Source organism: Mirounga angustirostris, unplaced genomic scaffold (assembly GCF_029215605.1).
Source record: "Mirounga angustirostris isolate CCGP_5_RB_7025 unplaced genomic scaffold, mMirAng1.0.hap1 SCAF_8, whole genome shotgun sequence".
Classification (NCBI taxonomy): Eukaryota; Metazoa; Chordata; class Mammalia; order Carnivora; family Phocidae; genus Mirounga; species Mirounga angustirostris.
This window is the reverse complement of record NW_026991716.1, coordinates 7749145-7768687: the sequence shown is the minus strand read 5'-3', so window position 1 is coordinate 7768687 and position 19543 is coordinate 7749145. Positions and strand designations below refer to the sequence as shown.

Genomic DNA, 19543 nt, shown 5'->3' with positions numbered 1-19543 from the left:
AAAATAAATGAAGTAGACCTATATGTACTGATGATGTATAGAAAAAAAATAAAAAGGCAGATCTGTTATTTTCCCTCTCATCTGTCTACCTATTTATCTCGTAATTTGTAAGAAAAAAGGACAGAACAGAGCTATATATAAATGTTCTGCATTGGAAAATGTCTTGGTATCTACTTATTAAGCAATTATGAATGATATTATCTTAGGAGTGGAAATAGAGGATGTAACGTAATACGGGTTACTTTATTTCCTTTTTATATTTCTAATTTGAATTTTTTCAATGAGCATGTATTTCTCCTATAATAAAGCAATGATTTGAAGATTTTTAAGGCATAAGTAATATCAGCTTATGACTCATTGTGTTTTCACTTTCTCTCTTCTCTTAGCTTCTTGCACTACAGACTTTGCTTTTTTCATTTTCCTTCTACACCCTAGCCACTCTAACTTTGTCTCCTTAGTGGGCTTCTCCTGTCTTAATCTGGTTTATCCCTCAAGATTCACCTTTGGTTCCCTGAGAAGCATCCCTGTATCACTCAGTCACAATTTATTACCTTTCCTCTGTGTTCCCGTGGCACCCCGGGGACTCTCCCTTCGTCACTGGTGTCTAGGGTAGGAGCTGTTATTATTTGACTTTGTATCCCATCGACGTGAGCATAGTGCCCAGCACATGGTAGACATCCATTAAAAAGGGGCTTCCGTGTTAGAATAATAAAGCATAGAATTTGGGGTAAATCTCCTTAAAACCAGCGTGTCCTTTTCTGTAGGTTGGCATTTCGTGTCATTTTTCTTGAAGAATGAAAAGAAGAGAATGTGTGTGTGAAGAGGCATGTTTTAATTAAACGTCCGTTTATATCTCAGGATGTGTTGAGTTTATGTTGATAGGCTATGCTAACAGAACCCCAGGCAGTTTATTTAAATGTATTATGATCTCTTCAGTTATCATTGGAGGACAGGAGAGTGGTAATTTCATACTTCACTGTAACACAAAACATTAATACAGAATATTTTTTATACTATCTCTCAATGCATTAATTAAAGAAAACCTACATTCGTTTGCTTGGGAAATGTGATACACTGACTCAAGCAGAAGGGTAAACACAAATTAATGTTTCTTATCCATGTAAATTGCTTGTCTAACAATTTGTTTTCTTTTTAGGTTCAACAGATAGACCGAGTGGTAGAAGTTGTGGAGGAAACAATTAAAGGTAATTGTTGAAAGTGGGATAAGCAGATGTATACAGTGGTCCTCCCTTCCTTATCTACACTTTTGCTTTCTGGATACAGTTAGCCATAGTCAGCTGATGTCCAGAAGCAGATAATCCTCCTCCTACCTTATCGTCAGAAGGCCAATAGTGGCCTGAGCCTACATCACAATGCCTACCTTGGTCACCTCACTTCCCATCATATCATTCCAAGAAGGGTGAATACAGGACAGTAAGACACTATGAGAGAGAGACCCCATGCACGTAACTTTTATTGCAGTCTATAGTTGTAATTTTTCTAGTTTATTATTAGTTATTGCTATTAATCTCTTACTGGGCCTAATTTATAAATTAAACTTCATTGTAGCTATGTATGTATAGGGAAAAACACAATACAAATAGGGTTTGGTACTATCTGTGCATAGTTTCAGGCATCTCCTGGCGGTCTTGGACCGTATCCCCTGGCTGGTAAGAAGGGGGAAGTACTGTATTATTTGAACTATATTATAAAAATATCAGTTAACATTTATTTACATACAAAATTACAACATTTTGTCCTTGACTGATTCATGCATTGACCAATCCAATACAGGAGGCATATATTTAATTGACTTATAAATGAGTCAGGTCATAGTCCTTTTTTTTTTAATCTCATTTTTATATTTGCGTGAAATAGATTTTGAGTTTTGGATCAGGAAGACATAATTTAATCAGTTTTAAAATAAGGAAATGAGCGATGCCCTGGTAACTCAGCTGGTTAAGTGTCCGACTCTTTGTATTAGCTCAGGTCTTGATCTCATGGTTGTGAGTTTGAGCCTCTTGTTGGGTTGCAGCTGACATTAAATAAATAAATAAATAAATAAGTGGAAATGATTATATTTATGTGGGTTTTTTTGCAACTTTATTGAGATACAGTTGACATTATGTGCATGTTTTTTAATCACCTAATTAGTTGCAGTTACCCTTTTTAAAAGTACTTTTTAAAAATAATTTTTTTTAAGTAATCTGTATACCCAGCATGGGGCTCAAACTCACAACCCTGAGATCAAGAGTTGCATGCTTTTCCGACTGAGTCACTCAGGTGCCCCTACAAATACTTTTAAAAGTAGTATTCAGTTTTGATATTCTACTGAATATAATTTTTGTAGTTACACTAGAAAATAGAACTATGTTTCATTAGCCATGGTTCTTCGAACCAGATTCTTATTGAAGTCACTGAGAAATAAATTATCCTCAGTTCTGTGGTTTAATTTTTAAATACTCATAGTCCATTTTCCTCTGTTAGATTAGTACAAATAAAAACCAGTAATGCAATTTTACATGAATTGAGCTTCTCACTTAAAATTTTAATTGTTTTGTTGTAAGTGGGAATTGTGTGTTTTAAAAAAAGAAAACGGACTGCTGTCACCACGTTGAGATTTTTTTTTTTTTAAAGATTTTATTTATTTATTTGACAGAGAGAGACACAGCGAGAGAGGGAACACAAGCAGGGGGAGTGGGAGAGGGAGAAGCAGGCTTCCCATGGAGCAGGGAGCCCAACATGGGGCTTGATCTCAGGACCCTGGGATCATGACCTGAGCCGAAGGCAGACGCTTAACGACTGAGCCACCCAGGCGCCCTCCCACGTTGAGATTTTAACCATGCACTTTTCCTGCTAGCTTGTGTCTGCCACCTTCCACATGCTCTTCATTTATTTTGATTCCTTGATTTATTGGATGACCATAGAACGTGAGAATTAGCCTGTACCTTAATCTTCTTTGAAATTTCAAAATGAGATGATATACAATGATTAAAAATGTAAAGCAGTGATCATTTTGAATAGTTTGTTAAACCGTGCACCTGAGTCCCCATCTGGGAGAGTGTACAAGTGTGGCGTTTCTTGTGCAGTCCTGGTGTGATAGGGCGTGATGCCGAGCCTTTTCACCAGGATTACATCGTTTAGTCTTCACAGCAGCACTGTGAAGTGAAGTGGGTGTAAATAGTTTCCTCATGTTCCAGACAAGGAAGCTGAGACACCGGGGCGCATGGCTAGTGAGTGGCAGGGTTGGGACTGGCATCCAGGCAGGCCTGCTCCCAGGCCTGTGCTCATGAGTCTGATGCCACATTCATGCAGCTGTACCATGACTTCTCTCATCTCTCCCACCCGAGAGTCACTGTGTTAGTGGGTGACTGAGTTTCTGGAAGTAGTGCTTCAGGATGCTTGAGGGTTTTGCTGCCTTATTCATCTTCCGTCTTAAGGACCAGCCCCATGATGGCCCCTCAGTATGTCCATATATAGTCAATTAATGGTGATGAAGTTAGCACTGGAGACAATCTAGGCGATCTGGGGTATGGTGGGATGACTTTTTAGAGGCAACACTAAAGGCTTGATCTATAAAAGAGATAATCGACAAGATGGACTTACTAAAATTAAAAACTTCTCCTCTGCAAAAGACACTGTCAAGAGAGTGAGAAGACAAGCCACCGACTGGGAGAAAATGTTGGCAAAAGATGTATCTGATGAAGGACCATTATCCAAAATATATAAAGAACTCTTAAAACTTAACAATAAGAAAATAAATAACCCAATTAAAAAATGGACCAAATACCTCATCAGACACCTCACCAAAGAAGATACATAGATAGAAAATAAGCATATGAAAAGATGCTCCACCTCATATGTCATCAAGGAAATGCAATTAAAACAAGATACCACTACACACTTATTTGTATGGCTAAAATCTGGATCACTGACAACCCCAAATGCTGGTGAGGGTATGGAGTAACAGGAACTCTCATTCATTGCTGGTAGTAGTTCAAAATGGTACAGCCATTTTGGAAAACAGTTTGGCAGTTTCTTACAGGACTAATATACTTTTACCATATGATCCAGCAACCATGCTCCTTGGCATATACCCAGGGGAGTTGGAAATTTGTGTCCGCACAAAAACCTGCACACGGATGTTTATTCAATAATTGCCAAAAGTTGGAAGCAACCAAGATGTCCTTCAGTAGGTGAATGGATAAACTGTGGAACAATGGAATATTCAGTGCTAAAAAGAAATGAGCTATCAGGTCATGAGAAGACATAAAGGAAACTTAAGTGCACATTACTAAGTGAAAGAAGCCAATCAGAAATGGCTACACACTGTGTGATTCCAACTCTCTGACTTCTGCAAAAGGCAAAGCCAGTAAAAGGATCAGTGTTGCCAGTGTTGGGGCAGTGGGAGAAAGATGAATAGGCAGAGTACAAAGGAATGTTTTAGGGCAGTGATAGTATTTTATATGATACTGTAATTGTGGATACATGTCCTTATATATTTTCCCAAACGCATAGAATGTTCAACACCATAAGTGAATTGTAATGTGGTCTTTCGGTGATTGTGATGTGTCAGCGTAGGTTCATTGATGTAACAAATGTACCACTCTGGCGGAGGATGTTGATAATAGGGACAACTGGGGGGGTGGGGGGGGAATATGGAAACTCTGTACTTTTCTGCTCAATTTTGCTGTGAACCTAAAACTGATCTAAAAAATAAAGTCTAATAAAAAACAGTGAAGTTGTTTTTGGCAGTCTGAAGGCTGCCAAATGGCTTGCAGAGATATAATTTCTATAGGAAATCATAGAAGGTAAAGGTAAACTATGTTTTTCTGTACTGACGATGCTTCTGGCACCAAATGTGTATGTTTTCTATACCAAGCAATTTTTAAAATTTAAATATCACAAATAAGATTTTTTATTTGTCACCATTAAATGTGTGAATTTTAAACAGATTCTTGGACTAGTAGCTCATACCCATCAGTTTGTTCAACTTTACACTGGTCTCATCCCCAGTAGCATTTCCAGATCTGCTACCTTCACCATGAAGCTTCATGAACATTCCTTTCCCAGTTCAAACCTGGGATTCTTCAGCATTTTTACTCTTCTAACAAAGACATCATGGAGTGGATAAATAGATGGGCAGGCCTTTTCTATGTCTTTTCCGATGTTGCCTGGAATCAGTTTATTGACCACTCCTTTCAAGTCATTTGTCTGCACGTCTCAGGTCATGATTTCCATCATCTTTTTCTGAATTTGGCGGACCTGTTGGTGCTGCATTTTTAAGTAAAATCATCACAAAATAGATGAAGCAAATAACCATCAGTAGTTTTGACATCAACCTGAGCTTCAATCCAGGTCTGTCATTTTTTGACCATGGAACACATTTTGTCCCTGGTAAGATCCATGCCATGCTAATTCGTCAGGCAGGTTTTGCCCTGAATGTCCTCAGCAATTAGCTTGAATTTTCTAAATGCAACTTCTTCATTGTGCAGATCAGCAAGGCTCACTTCAAAAACACAACGCTTGAGGCCAACAGATGCACTTTTGCTTCCTTGAGTTCTCGTGACTAGTGTTTTTTCCAGTATTTCTTATACTGAACATAGCTGGTGCTTTCACATCAATACCAGTCTTTCTTAGAAAATGGATCAACCACTTTCTTCTTGCCTCCCTTTTTGCTGCCTTTCATGAGGTGTTTGTTCTTCCCACTTGCCGTGGTGCTGCTCAGGAAGCCAAAGGGGCTATCCCAAGCAATTCTGACCTTAACTGTCTGGAGTTACTGTGGACCTCACTGGTTGAAGGCTCAGTTCCATTTGACTACCTACCACTTCAGATGCCAATTGCAAGTCCAGATTGTCACCTGTACTTCTGACAGACCAACTATAAATTGGGTTCTCATGACCCCCTTCTTAGGTTTGATAATTTGCTAGAGTAGCTCGTCGAACTCAGGAAAAGTGGAACTGGAAGAAATGCACGGGGCAAGCTATGTGGTAATGGAAATGGAGCTTCCATACCCTTTCTGGGTATGCTACCCTCCCCGCACCTTAGTATGTTCACCAACCTGGAAGCTTCCCAAACCCCATCTTTAGGGTTTTTTTATGGAGTCTACATTACATAGGCATGAGTGATGAAATCATTGACCATTGGTGATTGAACTCCCAAAGGTTGGGGTTGGGGCTGAAAGATCCAACCCTCCAATGACATTGTTGGTTTCTTTGGCAGCCAGCCCCCATTCTCTAAGAGTTACCTCATTGGCGTAAATTCAGATATGGTTGAAAGGGGCTTATGATGAGTAACCAAAAATGCTTTCACCCTTATCATTCAGGGAATTAAAGGAGTTTTAGGGGCCCTGTATTAGGAACTGAGGATGAAGACCATATATATATTTCCTGTTATATCACAATATCACAGAAGTCCTGTCACCTCCAGGTTGAGTTGATTGGGGATGGCTTCTCACTGAAGAGTTTTTGCTTGAGTGGATTTATCAGGGAGATTGAAATTGGATTTAATTGGAGAGTCCACTGTGAGACATGAGTTAAAGATGAAGCTGGTGGGGATGTTCATTGGTACGTTGGCTTGAGGGTGGCAAGGCTGATGATTAAGTATTAGTAATGCAACAGGAGAACTTTAGAGATGGAAGAAACAATTTTTGTAGGTGCTCTTAGTTGCAGATAAGGAAGCTGAAAGCTGTCAAATGAAAGCCATCAAATGACTCATCTAAGATCTCTTGGTTAATAGAGATCTGGGCCTGTCCGTGAACTTCTGTTCTTCATTTTCTGCTGCCAGTATTTCATTTAGAAAGCACAAGTTAGTGAAATAATGTGGCATTTATAGCAGCTAATTAGTCCTTGGTTGACTTTCACAGGTTGCTTTTCTGAGGCTCAGTTTTCCTAGTTCAAAGTGGAGAGGATTAAATGGATATGACTTTTGAGATACCTGGGACATACTACAGGATCAGTTTTTGTTACTGTTTATTTCTTACTACCTCCTTAATACCCAGACTGCTGGAATCATCTAACTGTTGGAAGCAAATCTCCTCCCCATCTGAGTCTGCTGCTACCATCATCCCGGGGTTATTTACACTCCTGCATGTGTACCTTCAGTGGTTGCCAGTTACCTGCCAAATGAAGGTGTGACTTCTTAGTGTGAACCTCATGGTCTTTTCCTCCGTCCTGTTCTTTTTCTCCCACTGATTCCATACGTACACCCTTTGCTCCAGCCCTGTATGCTATGTGTTTCCCTGAGGGTCCTGCCTGTGAGTGGATGCGTCTGTCTCCCTTACAGACCCTTTCTCCACCTGACGTGTGTTGCTGGAGGCTGACCTGTGTGTGTGGCGTCAGTAGGACCCTTGCTATTTGGTGTCTAGGTGGATTTTTCCAGCTGGAGGTTGGAGGTGTGACTCGAGTGTGAGACAGGAGTATTTGTTACGCTTTCTCACTCTCTCCTTCCCTGCTTCTGCTGGTTTTGTGCTTCCCTGAGCGGCGGCCACAGATCCTGTCAGGTGGCCCACTCTATTCATCTGTTTCTCCAGGTTCTTCTAACTGTTCCCTTCCTTTGCTTTTTCAGGCCCAGGGGTGGAAATAGCACCCCATTGTTGCTAGCCTGAGAGTATTGCATTGTCTCTTGTTGGTGTTCCTAACCTTGCCAAACTTTAGTAAATAGTCCCTTTATTAAAACCTCTTCAATTATGCAGTGTGCCATCTGCTTTGCTGGGATCCTGATTGATAAATGCTCCGTGGAGAAGCGAGTCTTTGCCCAGAAGGGCCAGATGGAATACAGCCTGACAAGAGGATTTTGCCACAACTGTCTTGTTTCCACATTTGATTCCTGTTGGGCTCTCTTCATATGTCTTCCTTGAAGGGGGTTTGGACGTACAGCTTCTGCCACAGCCTGTTTGCATTTTTCTTGCTTATGTTATACCAAGTAATGTTTTAAAAATGTACTAATAAGCTACATTGATGCCCAAAGCATTTAACTATTGTGATTAACATAAAACCATATAAAGCATATTCCATTTGTATCTGTCTCGGTTGCAACAAAATGGAAAGTTCCAAGTTACTCTGAATGAATCCTCCCTATTTTAATAGTGGTCTGAAAATTCCATCCATTTATAGCATTTATTTTAGGAGAGAACAGATTATAATGAATTTAGGATTTTCTTCTGTATCATCTTGATAATTCAGCAAGGCACATAACCAATTCTGAGGGAAGATGTATAGAGTTTAAATACATTTATTTCTTTCTTTTAAAATATTCATGTACCTTAGTCTTGGTTTACATGGTCACTAAAACTTTTTTTTTTGGTATGAAAACTCTGAAGGGAATATAATTTTGTATTTCTTCTGATATGTGTACATTACATCCTCCAAACCAAAAAAAAAAAAAAAAAACTTTAAAAAAATTCTTGTCTTTGCAAAAGTAGTCTACTGGATAACTTAAGACAAATGATTGCAAGTAAATATTGCCTATTGAAATTAGAAAAATGTTTTTACTCTTAAGTCATTGTTATTAATATGTTTGCTAGTATTTCATTCAGTCTAATTCCAGATGCCTCCAGTGTCGGTAATTCAAGACTTTCCCAATATGGCACGATCTGCAAGTTTAATTGATTTTCTGTTTCCCTTAACTTCTCAGTAATTGATGCAATCTTGGATTAGACTGACCTAAATTCCCAGGGTACTTCACCAAATAGCTCTTTCTTATTTAACACATTGCTATTCATCTTCACTCTGTCAAATTTTGTACTTTGCATTTGGTACGAATTCAGAGTATAAACTTTTTGTGAATTGAGACTGGAAGGCAAAATATCAAGCGGTTTTTGTAAATGTTAATAACTGAACAACCACCCAAACATCCCGTGGAGATTTACTTGAGGATGCTTTCCAAACTTAATAAGTAAGTGAACTGAGCTTGGATATGTAACATGGTCCATCTGGGATGGTATTGGACCATATAAGCACATCTGCTTTCACAGGGTTTGTTTTTCAATAAAATAATTTTATTGATTTTCAAAGTATGCTTTGAAGGGACACTTCTGCATTCTCTCAATATGTGTAGTTGCTGACACAGTTATTATATAGTCTGAATATGCTGGAAAGTGTTGCACAGTGGTTTAATATTGGGACTACTTCCCAGTCTCATTGGTGTAATTAAATAAGTGATAACTTCTATCTTGTAATAACTAAAGAAGCCAGGAATTTATGGCTGTGGTTGATTTAGTTTTTTTTCAATGAACCTGTTTGTTTTAAGTTTATGTACCATGTTAATACATGATTACAGTGTCGCAGACATTGCATTTTGCCACCTTCTTAAATGTGTCAGTTTGTCTTTTCCTCTTCTTTTTCCTCACTCTCCCCTCCTGCTGGTTACCCCAGATTAGCAATAGGATTCTAACTTTACTTATTTGCCCCCTATACTTCAATATACATTATTTCTAGAATGAATTTTTTTTATCCATTGTATCTTTCATTTTGTCAAATACTTTTCTTCCCTTAAAGCTTTTAAAACTAAAATAAACACTTAAGTGTGCCCCCCAGGTGGATTCTGCTGCTTCATGATTCAGAATTGTTTTATATGTTTTTGGCTGGTCTTTAATTACACTGCTTTAGTATGTTCATCACTTACATTTCCTTTTCTGTTCAAAGATGCATTTTCTTACAGGTTTGAACCACCTTTTATTATTAATGGAATTAATTTTTATGAAGTCTTGGGTCTTTCATTAACTTCTGCTTCATTCTGGGGTGGGGCTACAAGGGAGGGTACATGGTGTTGAATAGTTTGTTAGTTTGACAGTCTTTCTAGAGTTTTCACATAACACACTGTTACAATGGTTCACTGGATTTGATTGTTCAAAACAAGGAAAGGAAATTGCTTTCAGCTTGAACCTCTCAGGCTTCCCATGACCCAACCCTCCTATTAGTGGTCCCACCGATCTGTCTGGAAATGTAGCCCCATCCTTCCTTGTTTAAATATTGACAAGGAATCACCTACTGTGAAAATTGGATGTTCATGTTAACTCTTGCAAATTTTCTTTTTTTTTTAAAACACAGGTGGGACCATGTCCCTCCTTTACTCTGACTTATGTGGTACACCCTCCTCCAATCCCCCCTCAGAGTAAAAGGCAAACTTGTACAGTGACCTCTAGGGGTCAGTGTGAGCTGCTTCCCCTGCAATTTCACTCCTCTCCTCTCCTCTTCTTCAACTCTGCCCCCTTTTCATTCTGTTTTGGATGCATTGATCTCTTTGATGAAAGTTTCTCTCTCCTCCAGGTTTATGGAGAAATAATTGACATACATCACTGTATAAGTTGAAGATGGACAGCACGATGGTTAGATTTCTGTATATTGTGAAATGATTACCAAAGTAGGTTCGGCTAACCTGTACCTTGTCATAGGAACAATCAAAAGGAAAGAAGGAAGAAAATTTTCTCTTTGTGATGGGAACTCTTAGGATTAACTCTCCTAACAGCTTTCCTGGATGAGATACAGCACTGTCTCACTGTCTTAGCTGTTGTCATCAGGTTGTACAGTCCATCCCTAGTGCCCATTTATCTTATAACTGGAAGTTTGTACCTTTTGACCACCTTCCTCCAGTTCTCTCTTCTCTCCTCCACTGACCCCCTGCCTATGGTAACCACAAATCTGATCTCTTTTACTATGAGTTTGGTTTTTCTTTCCTCCTCCTCCTCTTTTCCATCCCCTCATATAAGTCAGATCACGCAGTATTTGTCTTTCTTAGTTCACTTAGCAGAATGCCTTCAAGGTCTACCCATGTTATTGCAAATTGTAGGATTTTTTAAATTTTGTGTGTGGCTGCATAGTATTCCATTGTGAATATATACCACAACTTCTTTACCCATTCATCCGTTGATGGACACTTAGGTAGTTTCTGTATCTTAGCTCTTACAAGTAATACTGCTTTAAATATGGCAATGCAGATATCTTTGTGAGTTAGTATTTTTAATCGCCTTCGGATATATTTTTAGAAGTGGAATTGCTAGATCATATGGTATTTCTAGTTTTAATTTTTTGAGGATCCTCCATAATGTTGTCCATAGTTGTTGTATCAATTTACAGTCCTGCCAGCAGTGCACAGAGCTTCCCTTTTCTCTACATGCATACCATCATTTATCTCTTGTGTAGTTTGATGATGGTCATTCTAACAGGCATAAGGTGGTATCTCACTGTGGCTTTAATTTGCATTTCCCTAATGACCAGTGATGAAAGGTAGTATACACATTTTAACAATACTTGTTCTTCCAAACCATGAGCATGGAATGTCTTTCCATTTCTTTGTGTCATCTTGAATTTCTTTCATCAGTGCTTTATGGTTTTCAGAGTATAGATCTTTCACCTCTTTGACTAAGTTTATTTCTAGATATTTTATTGTTTTTGGTGTGAATATAAATGGGATTGTTTCTTTTTTCCTTTTTTTTTTTTTTTTTTAATGGGTTCAGGATTATCTTTTATTTTCAGAGCCTGAAACAGTTGGTCAGCAATGCTAGCTAAGCTGGTACAAACTGAAGGCCATCCCACTTTCCTTTCCTGGTGTTCACCAACAGAATCCCTACAAACAAGGCTAGAGACCAATTGAGATGTATCTCAATGTTGGTGAGAGGGAGAAAAGGCCTTCCTCTCTCCTCCTGTTCCCCTCCTCCCCACTTTTTCTAACAAGATTGTTTTATGGCTAAATGCAGCTCAAACCCATAACAACAGCAACCAGCCATCTTCAATACCACTGCTTCCAGAGTAGGAAGCAAAGTAAGAGAAGAATGGGATTGTTTTCTTAATTTCACTTTCTGATGCTTCATTATTAGCGTATAGGAATGCAGCAAATTTCTGTACATTGATTTTGTATCCTGAGACTTGACTGAATTCATTTATCAGTTCTAGTAGTTTTTTGATACAGGTTTTGTGGTTTTCTATATCTAGTATCATGTTATCTGCAAACAGTGAGAGTTTTACTTCTTCCTTAACCAGTTTTTAGATGCCTTTTATTTCTTATGCTTTCTAATGGCTGTGGCTAGGACTTCTAGTTCTATGTTGAATGAAATTAGTAAGAGTAGACATTCTTATCTTGTTCCTGACCTTAAGGGTAAAGCTGCATCTTCATCATTGTGTATGGTGTTGGCTGTGGGTTTGTTATATGTGGCCTTTATTAGGTTGAGATATGTTCCCTCTAGACCTGCCTTGCAGAGGGTTTCTATCATGAATGGATGCTGTCCTTTGTCAAATGCTTTTTCTGCATCTATTGAAATGATCATATGGTTTTTATCCTTTCTCTTATTTTTTTTTTTAAAGATTTTATTTATTTATTTGACAGAGAGAGGCAGTGAGAGAGGGAACAGAAGCAGTGGGAGTGGGAGAGGGAGAAGCAGGCTTCCCGCGGAGCAGGGAGCCCGATGCGGGGCTCGATCCCAGGACCCTGGGACCATGACCTGAGCCGAAGGCAGACGCTTAACGACTGAGCCACCCAGGCGCCCCTATCCTTTCTCTTATTGATGTGATGTATCATGTTGATTCTTTTGCACATATTAAACCACTCTTGCATCTGGGAATAAATCTCAATAAATCATGGTATATGATTTTTTAAATATATTGTTGGTTTTGGTTTGCTAATATTTTGCTGATGATTTTTGTATCCATATCCATGAGAGGTATTGGCCTGTAGTTCTGTTTTTTTATGGTGTCTTTATCTGATTTTGGTATTGGGGTGATACTGGCCTCATAGGATGAATTTGGAAGCTTTCCTTTCTCTTCTGTTTTTTTGGAACAGTTTGAGAAGAATAGGTATTAAAATAGCTATTTCTTCTTGAAGTATTTGCTAGAATTTGCCTGTGAAACTGGTCCTAAACTTTTGCTTTTTGGGAGTTTTTTGATTACTGGCTCAGTTTCGTTGCTGGTGATTGATTGGTCTGTTCAAATTTTCTATTTTTTCCTGCTTTAGTTTTGGTAGGTTGTATGTTTCTAGGAATTTATCCATTTCTTCTAGGTTGTCCAGTTTATTGGCATATAGGTTTTCATAATATTTTGTTAACAGTTGTTTGTGTTTCTCCTCTGTAGTAATTTTGTTTATTTGGTCCTTTCTCTCGCATTTTTTTAATGAGTCTTGCTAGAGGTTTATCAATTTTGTTGATCTTTTCAGAGAACCAGCTCCTTGTTTCTTTGATCTGTTCTGTTGGTTTTTTTTAGTTTCTGTATTATTTATTTCTGCTCTAATCTTTATTGTTTCCTCCCTTTTGATGGGTTTGAATTTTGTTTGTTCTTCTTCTAGCTCCTTGAGGTATAGGGTTAGGTTGTTTGAGATTTTTCTTGCTTCTTTAAGTAGGCCTGTGTTGCTATAAACTCTTAGAATGACTTTTGTTGCATCCCAAAGATTTTGGACCATTTTGTTTTCATGTAATTTTTGATTTCTTGATTAACCTACTTGCTGTTTAATAGCATGTTATTTAACCTCCATGTATTGTGCTCTTCCAGATTTTTTCTTAGTTTGTGCTCTGCCAGATTTGATTTCTAGTTTCATAGCGTTGTGGTCAAAAGATGCACGGTAGGACTTCAATCTTTGAATTTGTTGAGACTTGTTTTTTGGCCTAATATGTGATCTAGTCTGGAAAATGTTCCATGTGCACTTGCAAAGAATGTACATTCTGCTGTTTTATGATGGAGTGTTCTGAATATATCTGTTATATCCATTTGGTCCAATGTGTGTTTCAAAGCCACTGTCCATGTTGGTTTTCTGTTTGGATGATCTGTACATCGAGGTAAGTGGAGTGTTAAAAGTCCTCTACTGTTATTGTATTATTATTGATCAGTTCTTTTATGTTTGTTATTAGCTGTTTTATATATTTGGGTGCTCCCATGTTGGATGCACAAATATTTACAATTGTTATATCCTCTTGTTGGATGGTCCCCTTTTTGATTATATAGTGACCGTCTTTGTCTCTTGTTATAGTCTGTTTTGAAGTCTGTTTTGTCTGATAGAAGTATTGCTGTCTTGTTTTCTTTCGATGATAAATGTTTCTCCATCCCCTCACTTTCAGTCTGCAGGTGTTTTTCAGTCTGAGATGAGTCTCTATTAGGCAGCATATAGGTGGATTATGGTTTTTTAAATCTACTCTGTCACCCTATGCCTTTTGATTGGAGCATTTAGTCCATTTCAGAGTAATTATTGATAGATATTTATTGCCATTTTGGTTCCTTTTTTTATCGTTGTTTCTGTAGATTTTCACTGATCCTTCTCTTGCTCTGTTTCATGATTTGTTAGCTTTCTTTAGTGATATATTTGGGTACTTTATATTTTTTGCATATCTATTACTGGTTTTTGATTTGTAGTTAGCATTGGTTTATATAACATCTGCATGTAAGTTGATGGTCCCTTAAGTTTGAACCCATTCTTTACTCCTCTCCCCACCCCCACCCCTGCATTTTAGGTCTATGGTATCATATTTTACATACTTTTATTTTATGAATCCCTGTGATTTTTATAGAAATATTTATTTTTACTGCTCTCATGGTTTCTTTTTCTTTTTCTTTTTCTTTTTTTACTTTTCATACTCTCACTTATGGTCTTCCTTTCGACTCAGAGTCCCCTTTAATATTTCCTGTAGAGCTGGTTTAGTGGTCATGAACTCCTTCAGTTTTTGTTTGTCTGAGAAACGATTTATCTCTCCTTCGATTCTGAATGGTAGCCTTGTTGGATAGAGCATTTTTGGTTGTAGATTTTTCCCCTTTAACATTTTGAATTTATCATTCCACTCCCTAATGATCTGTGAAATTTCTCCTGAAAAACTGCTGATAGGCTTATGTGGTTTCCCTTTTATGTAACTGTCTTCTTTTTTCCTTGTTGCTTTTAAAATTTTTTCTTTATTACTACTTTTCCATTTTAATTACTGTGTGTCTTTGTGTGGACCTCCTTGTGTGAATTTGGGGGGATAGCTCTGTGCCTCCTGGATCTGGATATCTGTTTCCTTCCCCACATTGGGGAGGTTTTCAGCTATTATTTCTTCAAATAAATTTTCTGCCTCCTTATCTTTTCTTTTGAGGTCCGTATAATGTGGATGTTATTACATTTGATGGAGCCACTGAGTTCCCTAAGACTATTCTCAATTTTCATAATTTTCTGTCCTCTCCTTTGCTCAGTTTGGTTTCTTTTCATTACTCTGTCTTCCAGGTCATTAATTCTGTGCTTCATCTAGCCTGCTATTTATTGCATGAAGTGTATTTTTAACTCTATTTATTGTGTTCTTGATCTCTGATTGGTTCTTCTTTTTATCTCTGTGTTAGGGGTCTCACTAATGTCCTCCACTCTTTTCTTCAGCCCAGTGAGTATCTTTATGATGACTACTTGAAGTTCTCAGTCACATATATTACTTATATTCATTTCACTTTGGTCTCTTGCCGTGGTTTGGTCCTTTTCTTTCATTTGGAAGATGTTTCTGTCTCCTCACTTTGCCTTTCTGTGTCTGTTTCTGTGTGTTGGGAAAGTCAGCTACTTCTCTTGCTCTCAGTGATAACAGGCTTATAGAGAAGAGAAGAGGTCCCATAGTACAGTGTCCCCTCTTCCCTAGGGCCTGACTCTACAGAGAGTGTCTCCTATGTGTGTTGCATGTGCCTTGCTGTTGAGTCTTCGGCCTCTTTTTCCTTCAGTCCAGTTGTCTGCAGATGCTCTCTTTGCCTGTTGTGCAGTGGTCTGCTTGTGAAATGAGACAGAGGTCCTGCAAAATGTGCAGATCAGGAGACGTGATGCTGGCAGGGTTTGCGCTAGTCTTCTGGAGGAGGGACCTGCAGTGCTGGAACTAACTGGACGGTGACTGGGAAGGGTGGACCATCGAAGTGGTACAGATGGGAGATACTTTTGCAAGCACATTAGGTAAGGAGTATTGGTTCTGCACTGCTTCCTGCAGGTGGCCCTTGTTTACATGCCGATGAAGCTGCATTGGGAAATGGCTCCTGCTAGCTCCTTTGTTCCTCAAGGGGTCTCCATGCCATGCTCTGAGATGAGCAAATCCTTCTTCCTCCCATGTGCTACCCGCCCCCCCACCACCATTTTTCAGATTGCTAGCTCTATGCTCTATCTGCTCAGGCTGTTTGCTGTGCTGTCTCTTTTAAAGGTGGGGACTCTGCTTCCTAAAGTCCTCCACACTCTACCAGAGCCGAGCCCACCGATTTTTAAAATTCCAGGCTTTAAGTCCCACTGGTTTTAAGAACTCATGCTATTCAGCCCCTCTCTCTTTGAAGGAAAAATGTTACAGAGACACGTCCTTCCCATTCCTGGGCTTCTGTGTGAGAGTCTGTTTTCTGCCCTTCTTCAAGCCCCACCAGTCCCCTCCCTGTCATGGATGGTCACATTCCCTTTTGCTCCCAGACCACAGTCTTTGCTCTTCTTACACTCTTTGATGTGGCCGCTTCCCTGCCTTTAGTTGTGGAGTTCATTCTGCCATCTTTGGGTCCTTTCCTGAATTATTTACGTTCATATGGGTGTTATCTAGTTGTGTCAGCGGGATGCGGTGAGCTTAGGATCCTCCTACACCATCTTCTCAGCTGACCTTCTGAAATAATTGTTGATAGGTAAGTATGCACTATTGCCATTCTGTTCATTGTTTTCTGGTTGCTTTGTGGACCTTTTGTTTCTTATTCTGCTGTCCTTTTTTGTGTGCTTTGATGTCTTTTGGTATTAGTATGCTTTGCTTATATATCATGTTTTTGTGTATAATTCAGTTTTCCCTTGTGGTTACTGTGAAGCTTATATAAAATATTTTAAACTTTTAATACTTCATCTTAACTGATAATGACTTATCATCCATACTTACAGGTTTCCTTTGGCAGAGATATTTCTTTGCCAGTCAGCTCAGTTTGGGTTTCTGGGTGTGTTTGTTGATAATGCTTTTAGCAGTTGTGGGGCCTGCTGTTATGATCTTTTGTGGATGAGGCAGCTCTGAGGATGGGGATGGGGGTGTGTGACCCTGCTGAGAACAATTGGATAGGACTGTTGCCTTGGTTACATACCCACGTGAGGCATCTGTAGGATGGGCTCTGTTGTTGCCTCAAGTCTCCAGTAAGGCTTCCTCCATGGCCTGGAGTACCTATTCAGTAATAGGTGGGGCAATGAATTAGCTTCTCTGCTCTGGCAGAGGGCAGAGAAGGGCCTAGGAGCTATATAGCTCTTTGTTTGGGGGCCTGGATCAGGCCCAAGTGTGCACTGAATTTGCTGGTCAGGTAGGCCCACCAGTTTTGCTCTGCAGGTGGGGAAAGCCGTGTGCTGCATTGTGTGTGTGAGTGCCATCTTATGTAGGACTGTTGAATGGGCTACCCAGCTTCCTGTGTGGCCCAGGTAGTTTCCGTGGTTGGATAGGCTGAAGCTGCATTCAGCCATGAGCAGGGCTCTGAATTAGATCCCCTGCCCAGGCACAGCAGGAGAAGCGGCTCTAAAAATGGTAAAGCTCTTTGTTTTTTGTCTTCATTCAAGCTGACTCTCAGGTACCCTGGCTGAGCAGGGCACTGGCTCTGCCCTGCAGTCTATCAGCTCTTCTTAGCCTTCTTCTGGCTCACATGCTACTGGCCATGTAGTATCCAGGTCTTGTCGCCAGCCCTTCTGTTCCTATGGGACTGGAAGGCACTTCATACTGAGTGGGGTTTTGAGTCAGTACCTTGCCTGGGCATGGGTCAACCTGGCTCTAGGGCCAGCAAAACTCCTCATTTGAGGATGAGAATCAGGCAGATCTACACCCAACCTAGTTCCCTTGCATCGTGTGCTGCCGACCTGTTCTGCAGGTGAGCGTAGCTGCTTTTTGGGATTACTACTTGGGCACTGCGTGTGCTGGTTGTTGCAAGCCCTTCCCCCACCTTCTCTGTTATAGTCAAGATTCCAGTGACTGGGCCCCACAGATTGTTCGGCAACCCCTGTGGTGTGAGATCAGAGTAGGGGCTCCCACAAATGACCCATGATATGGGGGAGGTGGATTGACCTGTCTGGGGTTTTCTTTTTCCCCTGGAGAGACCAGTGGCTCGGGAAACCTCTCCTCTTGGTGCTGCGCTGACTGGGGGAGGGGCAGTGCTGTCAACATGCAGCTACTTCCCTTATATGCAGTCTGTCTTGGTCTCGGAAGTGCAGTGGGGTGCTTCAGCCTCACCCCATGTTCTAGGATTCTCTCCGTGATTTCTTGTTCTTGAATAGTTGTTGTTCTTGTGAGAAGAAGTGAGGTCAGGACTGACATGTCGCCATCTTGGTGACATCCCATTCCCACTCTCGCAGATCTTAGCATGTCTTAGCAGATTGCAAGAAGGTGAGACTACAGCTATTGTCGAGTTCTCTAAAAGTGTATATAGTATTGTAGTCTAGATTTTGTGAAACTATTAATGTAAAACAGTTTTTAAGTTTGAATATCCTGATTTTTAAGTTTGAATATCATTTTCATTTCAGCTATTTGGTATTCTTAGGTATACCAGTTTCTGAATCCCAAGATTCTGATTTATATTTACTGTGATAGAATTATTTAGCAAAATGTGCCAAGTGGATGAGTTAATCTTTTGAAGCTCTCATAGAAACAATGAAAATGAATATGATTTTAAAAAACTTTAATATATGTAAAAAAATTTTCTTCATACAATCTTCTTCCTTTATTGACTACCTTTGAAGAGAATCAGCATGTGGTACGCTGCTTTTATACACTCTGCGCATGTCATACACGTGCTTTATATTCATCAGGAGAAGTTTTAATCTTCATTTAAAGAATGCAATTTTTGTTTGGCAAAATGTAGTGAGAATCACTGAGACTATAAACTTAAATAATACTAGCAGCTGCATTACACTTTTCAAATAGAGGGTGAAGTTGTAGGTTAATTGTGCTATTTTTCCGTTTTCCTAACACAATAGTAAATTGTATTGGTAATTCTCCATTAGTACTTTATAGTTGGCTTCCATAAAAACAGAGTTAGAAAGTGGAAACCAGTAGAAATATAAAGCGAAAGCTAGGTCATATTAAAGGTGTACTAGAACTTCAATATCAAAGTAAAATATGCATAAAAATCATGATCACCCTTGAGAAATATATTAAAAACAAGTATTTTTTTTGCCAGTTAAATCATATATTATATCATAGCCACATGAAAAAACTGACAATATAGAGTAAGTTGACAAGTCAGAGTACATAAAAAATTTAAATCTGATTTTCTCTTTTTCTTGAAAATTTTGTTTGACAGGAAAATTTATTTAATCAGACAGTTGTAGGATGTTGTTTATTAGGTAATGCTATCAGCCTTTCCTTAGAAAACCTAATATTGATAATAATTGGCATAGAGAAAGAGTGCTTCTTGATTTTAACATTTTGTATATAGTGTTTGGGGATACACAGTTTTCTTTTTTTTTTTTAAAGATTTTATTTATTCATTTGAGAGAGAATGAGATAGAGAGAGCATGAGAGGGGGAGGGTCAGAGGGAGAAGCAGACTCCCTGCCGAGCAGGGAGCCGGATGCGGGACTCGATCCAGGGACTAGGCAGTCACTTAACCAACTGAGCCACCCAGGTGCCCTACACAGTTTTCTTTTAA

At 39.2% G+C, this 19543-nt stretch overlaps 1 protein-coding gene and 1 pseudogene across 6 annotated transcripts in view; one reads left to right on the top strand and one right to left on the bottom strand.

Annotated features, from left to right (window-relative positions):
• Window positions 1–19543, top strand: part of CDKAL1 (CDK5 regulatory subunit associated protein 1 like 1) — a 662439-nt gene that overhangs the window by 188531 nt on the left and 454365 nt on the right. For all 6 annotated transcript variants that reach the window (XM_054505708.2, XM_064597101.1, XM_045866302.3 and 3 more), the window contains one exon: window positions 1157–1205. In XM_054505708.2, coding sequence (XP_054361683.1) covers window positions 1157–1205 — 49 coding nt within the window. The remainder of the gene's footprint in view (window positions 1–1156; window positions 1206–19543) is intronic.
• On the bottom strand, window positions 4947–6252 carry LOC123837091 (small ribosomal subunit protein eS1-like; annotated as a pseudogene).